This window comes from Anabrus simplex, chromosome 8, assembly GCF_040414725.1.
Source record: "Anabrus simplex isolate iqAnaSimp1 chromosome 8, ASM4041472v1, whole genome shotgun sequence".
In the NCBI taxonomy this organism is placed as follows: Eukaryota; Metazoa; Arthropoda; class Insecta; order Orthoptera; family Tettigoniidae; genus Anabrus; species Anabrus simplex.
This window is the reverse complement of record NC_090272.1, coordinates 40,592,479-40,611,449: the sequence shown is the minus strand read 5'-3', so window position 1 is coordinate 40,611,449 and position 18,971 is coordinate 40,592,479. Positions and strand designations below refer to the sequence as shown.

At 40.5% G+C, this 18,971-nt stretch overlaps 2 protein-coding genes across 2 annotated transcripts in view; one reads left to right on the top strand and one right to left on the bottom strand.

The window, feature by feature from the left end:
• ProRS-m (prolyl-tRNA synthetase 2-like protein, mitochondrial) overlaps positions 1-18,971 on the bottom strand; it is a 114,754-nt gene that overhangs the window by 18,425 nt on the left and 77,358 nt on the right. The gene's annotated exons all lie outside the window — the stretch shown is intronic.
• The window catches only part of LOC136878703 (uncharacterized), a 312,679-nt gene that overhangs the window by 292,552 nt on the left and 1,156 nt on the right, over positions 1-18,971 (top strand). The window contains exons 3-4 of the mRNA XM_067152131.2: positions 13,423-13,557; positions 18,073-18,186. Coding sequence (XP_067008232.2) covers positions 13,423-13,557; positions 18,073-18,186 — 249 coding nt within the window. The remainder of the gene's footprint in view (positions 1-13,422; positions 13,558-18,072; positions 18,187-18,971) is intronic.

The following is an 18,971-nucleotide window of genomic DNA, read 5'->3' as shown; positions in this document are numbered from 1 at the left end:
CTCCTCTAATTCTCTGAGTCCTATTTTCTAGAAATGTACCCACTCAGCCACTCTTTTGTCCAGTATAATAGCTTCATTTTCGTCAATAATCTCCCATGACTTATCCCATCAAAAGCCTTGGATTGGTCTGGACCTTGCTGAAGTCCAACAAGTTGAGCGTGAGTGGAATAGACCTTCCTAAACCAGAGCTGCATTCTATCAAAACCATTAGTAATTTCGCAAACGTATGCAAGAATGCTTTTCCAAAGCTTGCATACAACACGTGTCAAGCTAAGCGGCCTGTAATTATCTGCTTTATATTTATCACCCTTTCCTTTGTACATTGGGGTTACAATCGCAACTCTCCATCATGCAGACAGTAACCGAATAAGTACTTTAGATATGGTACTATATCGCAACCCTTAGTCCTTAGAATATCCCCAGATTTCTTATCAATTCCAGCTGCTTTTACAGCGTTCAAACTTTGTATCCATTTGTAAATATCTACGTCTAGTTAGTTCTTCTGACGTGGGGATTGGTTTCATATCCACACAACACATCACAGAAACAAATAATAATGAGGACATTCCTCCACATATGGTTTGCACCACGAAGGGCATCCGGCCGTAAAACATGGTCAAATACACATGTGCTACAGAGATGGCACACGCGACCCCACCAGAATGTGGGAAAAGTGATGGAGAAAGAATGATGTGATGATAAAGTTTCTGGGGCTAGACTGAGTGGTATATTCTGAAGTTAGGCAGCGCCACACAACTTGACCGCCTTCCATTGTCGTCAGTTGGCTGCGATCTAGTAACAGATAACAACTGGGTGTTGTGGGATAATATATTACTGTGTTCTACTTTGTGGCTTCCTGGATAAGGGCTTGGCGATATTACAGTCAGACGAAGATATGTGAAAATTGCAACTTGATAAAGAGAGAGAGTGAGAGCGAGAGAGAGAGAGAGAGAGAGAGAGAGAGAGAAATCGAAAATGTATAGCTGCCCTTGCATAAGAGTAACCGTGAATATACAGCCTCATAATTAGTTTTCAAACTATATTTAAATAATATTTTGAATTAATGTGTCAATGATTTATATTTTTCAAGATTCCCCTAAAGAGGCAACTATCCCCCAACAACAGAAGCGTAGCAAGGATCGGCCTATGGCGGAGGTTACAAAATGATGATAGGACACAAATAAAAAGAAATGGCGTATGGCTTTTAGCGCCGGGAGTGTCCGAGGACATGTTCGGCTCGCCAGGTGCAGGTCTTTTGATTTGACGCCCGTAGGCGTCGTGATGAGGATGAAATGATAATGAAGACGACACATAGTGTACACCCAGCCTCCGTGGCAGCGAAACTAACCAATGATGGAATCGAATATCGAATATGATCAAGATCAACAGTTTACAGGGAATAGCACGTTCAGTTTACAATCTAAAATCCAACTTTCGAGGCTTCTTAGAAAATAGATTTGTTTTATTGCCCTGTACTCTTTCATGGGGAGGGTGTGTGTGTGTGTTCTAATTCCCAGTAACCCCCCTTGACTGCACCCCTACCGAATAGAAACATTAATTTCATTTGTAATTTTGCGTACTGCATAAATTGTGATTTACAACTTCCCTGAGAATATTAGTGGCAATTTCTTCAAGTTCCAACATATAAATTCCAAATCTCCAAAAGAAAATCCATGCAGAATTTAGATATCACCCCCCGAGCACGCAACAGAAGCTCAGTTACCTCCGTATTTCGAAACGGGATGTTCGCAGTGCCCCTTCTTTCCAGCATCTACCTCTCCTGCTTGTGTTTTTTTTTCCCGCAGTCCTCACAGTCTGATCGATAACGAAACCGATGTTCCGACTGCTTATCGGTGTCCTCAGATGAAATACATTGCACTTCTTCAAATACTTCAAACTTGCTCGACTTTTTGAGGCAATTAGCAATACAGCTCCGGAACTTGCTTGTCTATTGTTAAGAAGACTTAAAAGTAATTTCCCCACAATTCTGGTTGTTTATTTATTTATTTACTTGTCTCGTTAAAAGTACACAGACATTAGGCCTAATACAGTACCTTCCTAACACAACAATAATTATAATACATATGTAAGTGAAAATATATACAAAATAAAAACAATTAAAATAAATACAAAGAAGAAGAATGAAAAGAAGAAAATACATATACAGGGAAAATAACGATCTAAAGCACAATCAGGGATATTTCTATACTGTGTAAATGTATGTATGTATGTTCAGTCATCAGCCCTAATGCTGGTTGGATCCGCAACAACTCTGCCATCAGCTGTCATAGACGGCCTAGGCATCACTGAAGAGGCGTACTAGGGAGATGAGGAGTGAGGTAGTTTCCCGTTGCTTTCCTCGCCGAGCCAGAAGTTACTATTACATAACAGTCTGTCAAGCCCACTGAAATGCATGCATCAACCGAACCTATGAGCAACATTTTCACACCATTCATAGCAGGGACTGGCTGCATAAGGAATGGCATTACTAGCGTCACTCATACCTCAGTCACTTTCATTTTGTCAAAGCCAAGGATAAGACTCAGACAGATCAAGGAAAGTAACAAAATTGCTCTAGCCTATACCAGAAGACATAGTGCACTGTAAACACTAGGTCCCGCCAGCAAAGGCATACTATGAAAATACTGGAATTAAAACAAAGATATTACTAAAGTAATAAGTGACTAATAATACATACCTTAAAGAGTACCGATTACTTTTGATAAACTCTGAACTTATAATTAGAAAATTAAGCCGTTAAACGTGCATTAAAGACAGTGTGAGATTCTAAAAATAAATCTATTCCTACAACAAACGTGTTGTAAAAACGTAGCATTTTAATAAATGGTGAATTCAAGTGGTGAAATGTTCTGGATCTTTGATCGTGAAATATCGTGTTCTTGGTAGCTCTAACTCGTGGAATATGAAAGGGGATAACATTGTATTTAAATTGGAAATGCAGTACTGTGACTATTTATTTAATCCAATTGATATTTTAAAATGTATTAAATGCAACCCTAGTGTATTTATGGAACGTATTCTTATCAAACAAAGAAGAATGTGCTGGACGTGATGGAAGAAAGGAGATTAAACTGGTTCGAACACGTGGAAAGGACGGCAGATGCTAGAATTCACAAGCTGATGTAAAATTGGAAATATGAAGACAACAAGCAACGGGGAAAAGTTAGGGAACAGTGGAGTGGTGGTGTAGGAAGCATGGTTAGACGAGATTTAAGCGAGGAAGATACAGAAGGGAGATTTATGGGATAGGAAAACTATTGTATTGTAGGAAATTTCTAAATTAAAAAATGAGAAATGCCTTCTGGCAAAAGATACTTATATCTTCCAAATGGCTACAGTATTAGGTTGATCCTAAACTTGGATTAGTTCTGTTTTTACTTGAATTAGCAATTTAATATGATCATCGCAATCTTACTGAAGGAGTTGCGTGACGTTGATTATCCTGCCCTCAGCACGTGTGCTGCTGCTACAGTAATTAAACTAAACATCGCAGTCTCTCCCACCGCTTTTTTTTACCAGAAGACTGTGAAAATGACATAATATGCAAAGGTGCTGCAAGTTTCTTATAGACTAATGTGGTACAGAAGGCTGTTGCGGCTAGACTTTGGATTTTTAGGCAGTCGTAGGTGAGAATACAAACTTACTTAAGCGAGTAACAAGCGTACACTACCCTGTACAACGGTTATGCCGTGACATTTGCATAGACAGAAAAGGTACCATCTATACAGCTCCTAGAATGTATGTTACTCATGCTACATTACGGAAAAACGGGTGGCACGACACTTCCTAATAACTATTACTGCCTAAAACTCCGATGTCTACTTATGACCACCAAATTTATGACTATTATTTTTATTTTATTTTATCAGTCTGCCTAAAATTTCAGGTGATCACAAGGATCCAGAATACTATGTATTTTATTATTATTTTTCTTATTTATTTAGTCGGTTAATCGTCCAGGTTTGGTTTCTCCCCCGGACTTTTACCACCTCACCTATAGCGTGAGATATTTCGTCGGGGGTACAACTGGAGTGGAGGGCCAGTTATACCTCTCTCAGGCGGCCTCACCAGCTATCCAGAACAAGGGCCTTGTTGGGGGACGGGGAGATGGGGAGGGATAGACAAGGAAGGAAGGAAGCGGCCGTGGCCTTAAGTTTTCCATTTGCCTGGAGAAGAAATGGGGAACCACGGAAAACTACTTCGAGGATGGTTGAGGTGGTAATCGAACTTTCTCCTCTCAGTTGACCTCCATAGGCTGAGTGAACCCCGCTCCAGTCCTCCTACCACTTTTCAAATTTCGTGTCAGAACTGGAAATCGCACCCGAGCCTCCGGAGGTGGCAGCTAACATCAACCAGTACATCAGAGAGGCGATCACAGAATCACACGCTCTAGGATACTGCCCTTGAGGCGGTAAAGGTCCGGGGGAGAAACCAAAGCTGGATAAACCGACTAAATAAAACAAATTTTTTAAAAATTCTGGATCCTTGTGATCACCTAGCCAAGAGGGAATAATTAGGTAGTAAGGGAATTCTTAGAGAAACACTTTAGTGAAGTGAGAGATGAAAATGTAAGTGCAAGTGCGGAAGTTCAGTGGTGAAATGTTAAACTGGTTTTGTTGAATACTTTAAAGAGCAAAGTTGGAAAGAAAGCAAATAGAGCGAGGAAACCCTGGATCACCAATGAGATGCTGGAGAAGATGGAGGAAAGGAGGAAGTGTAAAAATGTGAATAAAGAAGAATACAGAAGACTTAACAACGCACTCAGGAGAGAAACAGACAAAGCGAAGGAATAGTACATAAAAGAAGTGTGTGACGAGTAGAGGAGCTACAAAGAAGAGGAAGGTACGACCTCATGTACCAGAAAACGAAACAGATGGGAGGCGGTGAAAACAAAGGGGTAAAGACCTTCTTAATGGAAGACTATAGAGGACAAACGGTTACGGAACAAGCGGAGGTGCGGAAGACATGGGAAGAATACGTAAAGAAAATCTACGATAAGGAATCTTCCGCAATACATCAAAATAGAGGCAGAAGAGGAGATTGATGGAGAAGAGAAAGACCCATCATTTTGACAAAGAAAGTAGAAAAGGCTATTTCAGACATGAAGAGGAGGAAAGCTACAGGAAACGATGACATATCGATGTATTTGCTGAAAGGAATCGAAAACGGAGATTTGAAAGCACTGACGCAACTCATCAACAAAATCTACGATACTGGAGTATGGTTTAAGGACTTGCTGGATGTTACAATGGTTGATCTTGCAAAGAAACAGCAAGCCAAGAAATGTAGTGATAACAGAACAATTAGCCTGATCTCACACGTAGCGAAGATCATTGCAAAATTGCTCAACAGGCAACTGGAATACAAAATTGAAGAAGTAAAGGGAGAGGACCAGTTTGGATTTAGGAAAGCAAAAGTAACCAGAGACGCGATAGGCTTGATGAGGATATTTCAGGAGAGAGTTTTGACTGTTAACTAAGAAGTTAGCGCTTGTTTTATAGACTGGCAGAATGCCTTCGACAGAGTCAATTGGACAAAATTGATGAAGATGCTTAAGGCGATAGGAGTCAAGTGGTGAGACGGGAGGCTAATTCTTAACTTGTACATGGGACAAAGAGTAAAAGTGTGACTAAACTACGGAGAAACAAATAGCGTGGAAATAGGAAGGGGAGTCAGACAGGGATGTTTTCTATCGCCGAGTCTCTTCAGTCTGTACGGATAATGGCTGGCGAAGGAAGCTTTGAAAGGATGCGGAAACTTCGGGGTAGGAGGACGCCTCATCAGCACCATCAAGTACGCAGATGACCTGGTAGTGTTCGCCAAAATCAAAGACAACTGCAAAAAAAAACGATGAATCGTTTGGAGGCAACTGGAAAGAAATCTGGCATGGAAATCAACAGAGAAATCAAAAGTGATTATATGAAAACGGGAAGAACCCTTGAGTATGACTGTTGACAACTGGAGAATGTGAAGTACTTGGAAAGCTTTCTGACAAAGGAGGCCCACCGCACAAATGCAATTCGAGCGAGAATCGCCATAGCCAAAGTCGCACTCAACAAGAAGAGGACTCTGTTGACCAGAAAGTTGAGCTTGGAACTAAGGAAGAAACTAGTGAAGTGCTACATCTGGAGCATTACACTGTACGGAGCAGAGACGTGGACCACGAAAAAGCGGGAGAAAAATACCTAGAAAGTTTTGAAATGTGGTGTTGGAGGAGAATAGAGAAGATCAAGTGGACAGGTCGGATGACAAACGACGATGTACTGAGAAGAGCAGGAGAGAAGAAAACTATTCTGGATACCATTCTTCAGGAAGGCCAACTGCATTGGACACAGACACGGGGGGCTCATACACGACGTCATTTAAGGGAAGATCAAAGGAACTGCAGGACGACGAAGAAGAATTCAACATCCGATGACATGCAAGATGAGAGAAGATAGAGCAGAATGTAGGAAGAAGAAGAAAACAGGGAACATGGGCGTCAGAAATTCTCCGTACGAAGACACGGACCTTCCACTAGGCAGACTACTAAATAACAATATCAATTTGGAGACAACAACTGTTCTTCTGGCGCGAAATCTCACCCCTGTACTCCCTTCCTTTCCTTGGACGTTGAACAACCGGCTTTAGCACTCATTGTGACTGAGATCATGTCTGATACCACCGACCACGTGACTGAGGGAGCTTCAGTTAGGGGAATAACCGTAAGTCATACAATAGCTGCAGTGTTGCTAAAGTCTGCTACATTTTCTGAGTTCTCCACATTTCGCCACTTGGTCTCAAAAACAGTCAAATTCCGTCACGTGTAAGTTGGCAACACTGTAAGGATTGTATCTATTATTTTTCTCTTGTACTGTTGTATCAGTCTCGATTTTGGCAGCAGAGTGAATTAATAAAGGCATTCTTTGTTCTTCCGTCGATATTACAGTACACTTAACCAAATAATTATTAATGGATTCTTTAAAACACCCTATGTAGTCGATCGAATTCATACAATGAAGATTAAATACACATACCCGTCATTTACGCGTTCAAAAAGGAACAAGATACAACTTTTTTACGATGCACTATTTGATAACACATTTAAACATAACTTACTCAAATGACACGGACGGCGTCAAGCGTGGTGCAGAAATTTATAGTCGAAAGGTAAAACAACCCTTTAGGTTGTTTGCAATTATTTCAATATAATAACGCAGTCAGATCTGCTTGTTAAGTTGCATGATCTACAGGGTGTTACGGCTAAAATTTCAGAACACTTCCTCACACGTAGAAGAAGAAAACATATTATATGGACACGGGTTCGGGAACGCTATATTTCCATTTTAAATTTGTTACTAGGAGACCCGCGCTGCTGCGCAGGTCAGATAACTCGTCTTGATATGTCTGTCGTAGTCATATTCTTTTGGCTGCCCATTTCAATGGTTTTACGTATGAACATTTAATAAGAAGCGCAGTTCGTGGTCAGAATTCATTCATTCTGACGTCATCATGCCGTCTGTTGGGTAAAAATCTATCCATATCTTAGCTTTTCTGTCCTACAGTTCTCGATGTACAGCTTGGTATTCTGTCGTAGAAGGCACAGTTGTTCTATATAGAACGGTTGTCTTGTGAGTTCATAGGTTAGTGTCGAAGGAGCGATTTCGCCAGTCAGATAACTTTTTTTATGATACATGGCCTTCATTCTTTCTAGTGTAGCTAGGTTATGCTTCGACAGGTGTTTCCGGATAATTATGGGGTCTTTTTGTAAGTAGACTTTTTCTCTTAGCAGCATTTACGTTGTTAGGAACGCGGTGCCATCTGTTGAATATATTTGGAAGGTGGGAAAGGTTAGAGAATCTAGCAAGGAATAGTATTCTTCCGTGATCATAGGAAGTGTATACTCTCTGGCTTGACAGGTAGCAATCAAACATGGCTGCAAGCAATGACATTACTAAGGATGAAAATCACACAATCTATCAGAATGTATTGCGGGTTAGGGTAAGCCATCGCCTGAAATTATTGGAGTGATCATTTCATGATTTGATTTAATGATTACTCAAAGTTGCCTGAACTCAGAGATCTATACATGTCTCATGATTCACCGGCAAGGGATTCCCGAGAGAATAAAACAAGAAAGAAGCAAATCGGCCAAGTAAAACTGTGCTTACTAAACTCTTTTAATATATAGAATTGAACTTGCAGATGACTTCAATTTAAACTTGCTAGCATTTATTTTAACAAAAGAGAAATTACTTAATAAATTGCAAGCTCTGCAGTTGTGCGAACAACAACGTGACCTGCAGCGTAGTTAGGAAAGCTAAACAGAACCTGGCGAGATCTGTTAAGCGCGTTATCTGCACTACAGTCTACATACCTGCAGAATAGAGAACGACCTCTTGCCTATTATTTCAACACATTAATTTATGTGTTGAATGTAAATGAATAAGCGGCAGCTTCGTAAGCCATAATTTAAATGTGTTAGTCTAGAGATTGCAGCAAGGAATGAACACATGTTTGGTCGCTGGCGGGCTAATATATCTGGCCTGATCATCGCCGGACAGTCGGCGAGCGGAATAGACTGGCGGTATGTGCTGCGCGCACTTCTCTCCATCACTGGCGACGAGGGAAGAGGCGATTTCAAAAAGTTTTACCCTATGAAAATATATGACAAAAATACTGAAAATTAATTTCTAAAGCGTCTTTCTCCTCGAATATTTTTTCTAAATCAAATATTAAGGGAGTTGCTTTGAAGTTTGCTATTTGCTTTACGTCGCACCGACACAGATAGGTCTTATGGCGACGATGGGATAGGAAAGGCCTAGGAGTTGGAAGGAAGCGACCGTGGCCTTAATTATGGTACAGCCCCGGCATTTGCCTGGTGTGAAAATGGGAAACCACGGAAAACCATCTTCAAGGCTGCCGACAGTGGAGCTCGAACCCACTATCTCCCGATTACTGGATACTGGCCGCACTTAAGCGACTCCAGCTATCGAGCTCGGTCTTTGAACTTTGTATTTCACGGTTCCTTACAAGGTAGAGTTCAAATGTGAATTTCAAAACAAAAGGCCTACCTTAGAATACATGGCTCCAGGGGCTCTTAATCTGGGAGCGTGGTTTGGAGACCATTGAGCTCATACCTGAGTCCTGTCATTGTTTCTACTTACTCGTCCCGAGCTCTCACTTTCATCTATCCTATCCGACCCCCTTGGTAAACTCTTGTTCTTTTCTGACCCGGACGGTATTAGACCACTCGAGGCCTAGAGAATCTTTCTTTTTCACACTCTTCGTGGCCATTGGCTTTCTTTGGACGGTACCTTCATTATTTCCCTCTGATTCGTGTTGATAGAGGATGATTGCCGAGTCGGTTTCTCTTAAAACAATAATTACCACTACCGACTTACTGTACATTCCAAGTTTCAACAAGATATCTTCAGCGATTCTTGCGTGATGTTGAAACAAACGAACATACGTACAAACAGACACAAAACAATTTTATTTCGCCATTCAGTTTCAAAAGGTTTCAAGCGTGTAAATACTGAATTTGCCGCAAACATTAGAAGACCAGACAAACGTTTCTGTTTTATTTATATAGAAACACGCTATTACGTGGGAGGCATTTGGTCCGATAACCAGCTCAGCACGATGTCGTAACCATATTCCCTTACTCCTAATCAGAGGAAACGACCAAAAGAGTTAGCCGTGCAGTTAGGGTCACATATCATATCTGTGAGCTTACATTTGGGAGATGGCGGGTTCTAATCCTATCGTCGGCAGCCCTCAAGATGGTTTTCCGTGGTTTTCCATTTTCACACCAGACTGTACCTCAGTTAAGGCCATGGCCTCTACCTTGCCATCCTTGCGTCTCAGAAAATCTTTCATGTTTTAGTGCGACGTTAAACAAGTAGATAATAATAATAATAATAATAATAATAATAATAATAATAATAATAATAATAATAATAATAATAATAATAATGCACCCGTTCGTCATAACGGGTTGAAAATAACTCCCAACAGCTCGATGTAATCCCAGGATATTTCGTTCCATGAGCAAAATCTTAAAATTTTTCATTCGGTTCCGCTTTACGTGAGATCATGAAGAGAAAAGTTCACCCAAAAACGCAGTAGTATTTGAATGATTGCCTAGACCCAATGCTAACGTTAAAACTTCACCATTGAACGCATTCATATTTACGCAATCAATTAATGAATCATCTTACAAATTAGATAAAGAATCAACTATCACTAAAAATTAACACTCACAAAATTATATAAAGAAATAAAGATCCACATTTATTTAATTAGAGAATTGCCGTAAGAAATGAGAACTAAATGGACTACATTTATCACTATTTAGAATAAATAATTCAAGAATTGTAAGTTAATGTCAGCATTTACTTATTTGAATTGTTTCTGAAATGAAATTAAAAAATCAACGTTACTGTCCATAATTATTCTTGGGACATCCTATGTATCACTGGAATACATTCTCCAACTGCAATTATTATATTGTAATAACATTTCTAAGTCTTTTCTCATAATTATATCGCCATTAAAAAACAAACAAAATCTGAACTCAATCAATTCGGATTCACTCTAGGAAATTAATTAGTAACGATTCACGTGCTACGGCTTTACACCCTTAATGCCTGCTAAAACCGGCTCCTAATGTATCATCTTCCTATATATTAACTTTTCATAAAATTCAAATTCAACTATACATTGTTTTAAAATAAATAATCTTCCTATTCTATCCACATAATTCTTAATTCATATATCTGTGGCTCAATATGCTTAAATACGTCGTATTCTAATCATAATACTACTGTGTAAGTTACTTAATTCGTTTCTGCAGTGTGAAGATGAATATCTCAATACTATGCTTTGCGATTACTTAACCACATATGTATAATATGTCATTTATCTCGCGTTTTATACGTTTCGAGAATGTGTCACAGAACTCACATACTTCCATCATAACAGCTATCTTGACATTACATCACCATCTAAATCTCAGCTAAATATCAATATTCAATATTCATACCTTAATTCTGGTCAATCCCGCGGTGTACTTCCTCTTATTTATTCGCATCGTTTCATTAGATCCATACCTTCCACATATGACAATTAACTTCCTCCAATATATACCTTGTAATTACCATAAAACATAATATAATTCTTCATATCACATCATATACCTTCTTATCACCTCGTCCGACGATCCATTATTATCATCTCAACTATTCATAACCTTCAACACAAACCTTGCAATTACTGATATATAGCTTTCTTAAATATGTCACTATGTGTTTCCCATTTTCAACTCCTCTCAATAAAATCACGATGCATAACCTTACATATGTTTCTATTACTACAAATAATAATATCGCTCTACAAGGGGTACTTAATTACAATCATTCTCTTCTGACGCGCGGTCCATCTGTGACGTAATCCATGAATACATTCTACGCAAGATTTATCGATATCCTACAACATATGTTAGTTCTTAGCGATCAGCTGTTGTGTCAAGTCATTGCCAATCGTATTCTCGACTACTTCACTGAATTACTTGCCCAAACACGGTGATCCGTTCGCGATAAAATTCTACACTGCCTTAATACAGCATTAATATCTTAAATATCACACACTTCACTGCATATTATCACTTGCACACTTAAATCTAATCGTTTCTAACAACTATTCAACTCCACAGCATATGCCAAAAGATATTATAAGTTAAGAATTATGATACTAATTGTAAGTACTTAGCTCGTTTTTCGTTACTCCGATGTCAGTTGTTCTCCTTTGGCCGTCACATGGTTAGTTTTGCGGTCTGGATCTAGGGTTGAGCTGGACTTCTTCTCTCATTCAGAACTGGTCTTGGTAGGCAATATCCATCTCTCATCTCGGGCTGGTCATCTGACTGGATGATACCTCTCTCCAGGTCGGTCCATCTTAAACGTCTAGCAGTTCATCATCTTCTTCGTAAGGCTGCCAACAAAGTTAAACATTCCCGAAGACAACAGGGTTGTTATAAAATTTATATTAGAATAATATTTTTCTTAAGTTACTCTTCTAATCCTTCTTCTGCGTTATATTTGGCTAACTCTTTAAAATTGCGTATAATCCATTTTATCTTTTTCGGAGAAAAATCTTCATAATCAGCTTAAATAATCTTCAGATTATTTTCCTTTCAGCTTCTGCGCGAATAAAATAACTTTTTCTCAGTTCTTTTCTTTCTTGTGCAGTTCATATAATTCTTCCCTGCGATAACGTTGGACTTGCTCCTCGGGTTCCAATAAGCGTAGCCTATTTAATTCGAGCTTCGCTTATCTGAAGTATTTTGGCTATTCACGGTATTTTTTTTGGGTTGATTATCCCGTTTTCTTCTTAATGAATGTAGTTTTTCTTTATGAATTTCCGCCGAAATTTAGTAAAATTTCGTCCTTTTTGTAGCGCGATCGCAATTCACGTCTTGACCCTGCGAATTCAATTTTTCAAGTGTATTTTTTATAATAATCTCTTCTTCTATTTTTTTCTTTAAAACAATCTACTTGACCTTTTGCTGTTCTGCACCGCCTTCGGTATACATCCGTTTCCAGTTATACATGGTCTTCTGTTATACCTCGATATCATGACTTTATTGTGTATTCTTTTTAACTTGAGTGGGCCATACTTTCCTCCGGCGCCATTTTTGTAAACGTCTAGGAAATGCAACGGGCACAATAATAATAATAATAATAATAATAATAATAATAATAATAATAATAATAATAATAATAATGAATCAGAGCTTCAAATTTTGGGAATATGAAAGTATCGGTAAAAGAAAGACGAGGGCCACGAAGGGTATGAAAATGAAAGACTCCCTAGGATTCGCAAACCTAATACCGTCCCGGTTGGAAAAGAACAAAAGTTGACCAAGGGAGGTCCGATAGGATTCATGAAAGTGAGGAGCCTGGCACAAGTAAGTGGAATCAATGCCAGGACTCAGCTAAAGTCCCGTGATCGCCAATTCATAAAGTTGAGAGCCCCTGGAGCCCCCTTTTAGTCGCCTCTTACGACAGGCAGAAGATACCGTGGGTTTCTACCGCCCTCACCCATAAGGGGAAGTACGCGAAAATTCTCTAGGCCTTGCAAACCTAATACCGTCGGGATTAGAAAATAACAACAGGTGGATACTGAAAATGAAAGTGAGGAGGGTGGCTCGAGTGGAAGCAATGCCATACTCAGCTAGGGCCTCGGTCGCCTATCATGATACTCTACCCCCACCCACAGGCGTCTCCAGACTGGACATTATAGGGAAGTGTTACAACAACTCTGGTGTTTTCAGATATACGAGTACAGAATATCAGAAATGTGGTTGTGGTTGAGCTTCAGTTTGTGAGTGTAAACGGATGGTCTGTTTGTTTTTCACAGGAAGTGCGACTTCGGAATATCCTCAAGGCTATGGCAGAAGGTCATCACCTCGTTCTTCAAGTCCCACTTCGACCCCCAGCGAAGGCTACCCTGCGAGAAAGCCATCTCGTGTTACGGCTCGTCGTGCCACACTGGGTAAGTGAGAGTTACGCACGGTGAGACACTGGTGTCTGAAGGTTTGCCTACCCGCGAGGGGACAGTGTTGTCACTCGCTACAACGATGTATCACGGTACAGTAATATTTCAGTGTGTTACAACGAAACTGTTTGCGAAGGACCACACAGGTTTTATTGAAGCATTGATGAACGATCAATGAACATATCCCTAATTTAATGATAGTAATAATACATCCGTAAAGTCAACACTAGTGTTTTAATTAATTGCTGAAAAATAGCTGGGTGGTTCGGAGTAGTCAGCTGACGATGACTTGCGTATCTAATATAGAAATGCACCGATAGTTCTGTCTTAAAGATACATAGGAACTTTTACACACACACACACACACACAAGAGAGAGAGAGAGAGAGAGAGAGAGAGAGAGAGAGAGAGAGAGAGGGAGAGAGAGAGTACAGATTATTTGGTTGTTCTCCCTTGGTAGCCTTCCTCTTAAAACAATAACCACCACCACTCTTATTACCCTCTTACGCTACGCGACGGGTGCAGGTAATGCATTCTCTGATCCAACCTACAGGGATATAGCACATCACCTTTAACCCCCGCACAACTCTCTTGGCCAGAGAGTAGGTGTTCCCTATTAGGTGGCCCGCCTCCCCCCTCAGGGGAGATAAAGAGTTACGATAAATCGAAAGAAAAATGAGCGTATCCACAAAAGAATAGTAAGGCTCATGATTGTGAGAAAGAAATTATCACGTCGTAAATATAGGGTCTTTCACTGAAAGTGGGGCCGGCACAGCGCAGTGGGTAGATGGGCGAGCTGAAGGTCAGACGAGCACATAGCAACTCGCTGAGCTTGGGGCCGGGAGCGCGCCCGTATGAATCGTACGTAAATAACAAGCACACATAATCAAAATAAAATAATTTCTCACCTTGTCACAGAATATGTTGAAAGTGTCTTCCACTTGCATCTACACATTTCTTGCTTCATCTAACGAAATTTTTATTCACACGCATTAGTTCATCTACTGAGATAGCCTGAATTTCTCTCGTGATATTTTGTTTGAGTTCATCTACAGTGTGAAAATGGGAGTGTTGGCGACAGGATAATAGGGCCTGTAGTTTTGAAACCACAATCACTAGGCAGAGATATAGGAATGATATTCTCATACCATGTTTTAACAATTGACGGACAATGAATGCCAGTCTGGATATTTCCAGCAAGACTCGGCAACCGCACATACGGCTAACGAGTAATTAAGTTTAATTGAGGACATTTTTGACAAGAGAGTAATTAGTAAACCATTGTGGCCCACATGATCTCCAGATCTTACGGTTTTGGTTTTTAATACAGGGAAAACTGAAAAATAAGGTTGATGCAACAAACTCTCACACTCCAGATGAACTCAAACAAAATATCACAAGAGAAAATGAGGTTATCTCGGCAGCTGAACTAATGCGTGTGAATGGAAATTTCCTTAGATGAAGCCAAAAATGTATAAATGCAGGTGGAGGACATTTTCAACATCATCTGTGACAAGGTCAGAAATTATTTTACTTTGATTATGTGTGCTTGTTATTTACATGCGATTCATACGGGCGCTCCCCCGGCCCCACTTTGAGTGAAAGACCCTGTATAATACGAATTTAATTATTATTACTACTGTCGTGTAGACGCAGCGTACCTGTCTCTTATTCCAAGGGCCTGGGTTCGTTCAAGGATTTTAATTCTGGACTGAGGAGTAGAACGGTGTTCACTTGGTACGAGCACTTAGTTGCAGGAAGAAGGCGCACACAGTGAGAAGATGACACTACTCACCTACCGTAGTCAAACACTGGTTGCCATGGTTAAGATAGTGTCGGGGAACTGATGATGGTAATTTCAGACAGACCAGAAACAACCATGAACACGCTCTACCCAACTATTTTGTAAACACGTACATTATATGTATGTTGACTATTCCACCCTAAGGCTGGTTTGATCCTCAACAGCTCCGCCATCAGCTTTCATAGTTGGCCAGTGTGCCACTCACGAGGCACACTAGGAAAATGAAGTTTTCCCGTTGCTTTTCTCCCCGAGGCATTTCTTACATTTTACGACTTCCTGACGGGGATACGAACCCACGTCCTTCCGGGCGAATCGAGTACGCCTTTACGCCTCGCCAGGCAGTCCCCTTTAATGTCCTATATTTACACATTCAAAGAAAACTGACATGTTACAGTTTTTGTTCCAATTCATGGTCATCCTAAAAGAGAATGAGTGCCTGGTATTGTAGTTCCTCGAACTTCTTATTTTATTAGACTTCATTTTCATTATTATCGAAATATAATTCACCTTCCATGTAGATACAAACCCTTTGGATACACACAACAAGCCCACTGAAATGCACGCACTAACCGACCCAATGAGCCACATTTTCACACCGTTCATCACAGGGACTGACTACATTACATTATACGCAAAATGTTAGGATTTTAATACTTCTTTGTCGTTTATAATAGAAGCTAATTTAGTAAGAAGGTCAGCCGGGCTGAGTGGCTCAGACGGTTGAGGCGCTGGCCTTCTGACCCCAACTAGGCAGGTTCGATCCTGGCTCAGTCCGATGGTATTTGAAAGTGCTCAGATACGTCAGCCTCGCGTCAGTAGATTTACTGGTGCGTAAAAGAACTCCTGCGGGACAAAATTCTGGCACCTCGGCTTCTCTAAAAACTGCCCAAAGTAGTTAGTGGGACGTAAAAACAATAACATTATTATTAAATCTTCGTAATCTGAATATGAACATGCACAAACGAGCAAACTGGCATATTTCTGCTCAGAACACTCTTTTTGTCATGCTGTGGACAGCCAATGTGACAGCGGCGGGGGAGTAGCGATGTTCTGGTTTTTACTTTCCCAATTATGAATGCTATTCGTTTCACGACCCAGTGAGTACTTTTACGGTTTTCGGAGACGCAGAGGGAGCGGAATTTAGTCCCGCAGGAGTTCTTTTATGTGGCAGTAAATCTTCCGAGACAAGACTGACGTATTTGAGCACCTTCAAATACCATCGGCTGAGCCAGGATCGAAACTGCCAAGTTGGGATCAGAGGCCAGCACCTGTATCGTCTGAGCTACTCATCCCGGCTTTTTTTTCTTATTTTTTCGTCGTGCCAATTCAGGTCTTGTGGCGACGATGGGATAGGGCAGGTCTAAGACTGGGAAGGTAGTGACCGTACCCTTAATTAAGGTACAGTCTCGACATGTAACTGATGTGAAAATGGGAAAATACGGAGAATCATCTTCAGGGCTACCGACAGAAGGTTTCGAACCCACTACCTCTCGAATGCTACGAGACCGGAACCGCGGGCCCACCTCGCCCTCAGCGATGTTGTGATGTCATAATTGATCATACTACCAAGGTTCACTGCAGTCGCTCTAGTGCAACCCAAATAGTTCCTTTGTAAGTATAACTAGGAACAGTATTACTCTTCCATGATCATTCAGTTCTAGTGTCTGAACATCTACACAAGGAACCGAGAGTTATAGGAACATTGTTCATCTTTATCTACTAGCTCTTCATTTTCTAGTATTTCACAAGATGCATGTTTTCCTCCATATAAATATTCACAGGCCATTGGTAACATTGTTTTATTATGATATCGACAGCAAATACACAAGACTACGTACAAAGGACAGGTCTTCACTGGTTACAGACCTTCGAAATAATCACTCAAGGTTTCCACTGTGCGTTGTCAGCGGTGGGGCAGGCGCTGAATACCATTCGCTGCATGTGTATCGCTAACGTGTGACAGCTGTCTCCGAAATGCTGTTGCGATGTCCTCTTTGTTAGCAAACCGTTGTCCACGTGATGGCTTCTTGATTTTGGGGTTTAGATCATAGTCGCACACCTAATGCTTCCCGCAGCTCTGCATGGCATTGGTGTGCATTTCTGCTATTTGAATATACGATCGTTGCTCCTGCTTGTTGATTCCATTTTGTGACGTTCTCACTCACACACTGAACTTGGGGGCATGCTTACACCCACAGTGTTGTTTACATACACCATCTAGTCGCATCATACGCAAGTACATACCGTACGTTTCTAAATGCATACCTTAGATTTTCCGTGTTGTCTCCTGTTCGTGAAAAAAAAGTTGCCATGACTTATGACTCGACCTACGTTCTTGAACTGTTTAGTTAACTTGTTGTCATCCATTCTGTATAAATGTCCAAGAAATATCAATCGCCTCTTCCCCATTGTGTCTGTTATATTTTCTACGTTCCGCTATATTTTATCATTACTTCTTGATTTCCAGAGTTCTGTAATTCTTAACGGATCGAGTATTTTGCGTATAATATTTCTTTCCGGTACTTCTAATTCATTAGGCCTACTAGACATTCACTCGCGTATGGGCATTCCGGTTTGACTACTGTGGTGCAGTGTTCTATGTTGAGGTTTTTAGACAAACACTTCTTGTTGTAGATATTCCTAGTTGTTGTTATAATTACACGTTACCATACACGGTGACTGAATTGGCATTACGATTATTGTTTGCAGTGGTTCCAGTGATCGCGAGTGATCCTGAGGCGATGTGGCCCATGGGAGTATTTCTGCCTCCCGACACTCAAGTTCTACAGCTGATCCTCCATCACGATGAGGTTATTGAAACAGGTAAACGATCTTATGTTCTTCACTTCGTTTGAGTCCCAGGACATGTTCTTGTTGGCACAGACATGTCGCTTATGTCACTTTCATAAAGCTCTATTGCGTTCTTCCTTTAATCAGGTCTCGAAAATAACTGTTGTTGTGAACAGTATAGAAAAGTATCAATTAACTGAATCATATGACGAGCACAGCATTAATGAACAAATGGCTTAAGTTTTTTACAGAAGGAAGGAGTTCCTCGAGATACCCTTTCCTTCTCGTTCTGAAGTACCGGTGATTTGCTTCGGCTACAACATATGTGTTTAATAGGAAAAGTACAAGAAAAAAGTATTTGTGTTCGATTAAAGTTTCTTGTGAAATAATTTACACAATTATGATTACAAATTACTTTTTCAAGACGTAATCAGTAAAAATTAGAACAGTCCGCCTTCGTGGTGTAGTGTGATCAGCTGCCACCCCGGGAGGCCCAGGTTGGAATCCCGGCTCTGCCACGATGTCAAAAACTGTGTAGCCTCATTATGTCACATGCTTAGCACTTTTATGCTGTTAGTTTGGGTATCGAACTTAAATTCTGTTAAGCTTACACTATTTTTGCGGTTAGCCTGGGAGGTTAGGCACAGCTTCGAGCCCCAAAGATGTTCCCTATATGTTACGTCCCCTATGAATAAACAACATGTATTAAGCCTTACACCATCTCCCTAGTCCCATGTGCACCCACCATCTTGTTCCTAGTTGAACTCTGAGCCCCCGAAGTCACCTTCCGATATTACGTCCCTGTGAATAAAGCACAC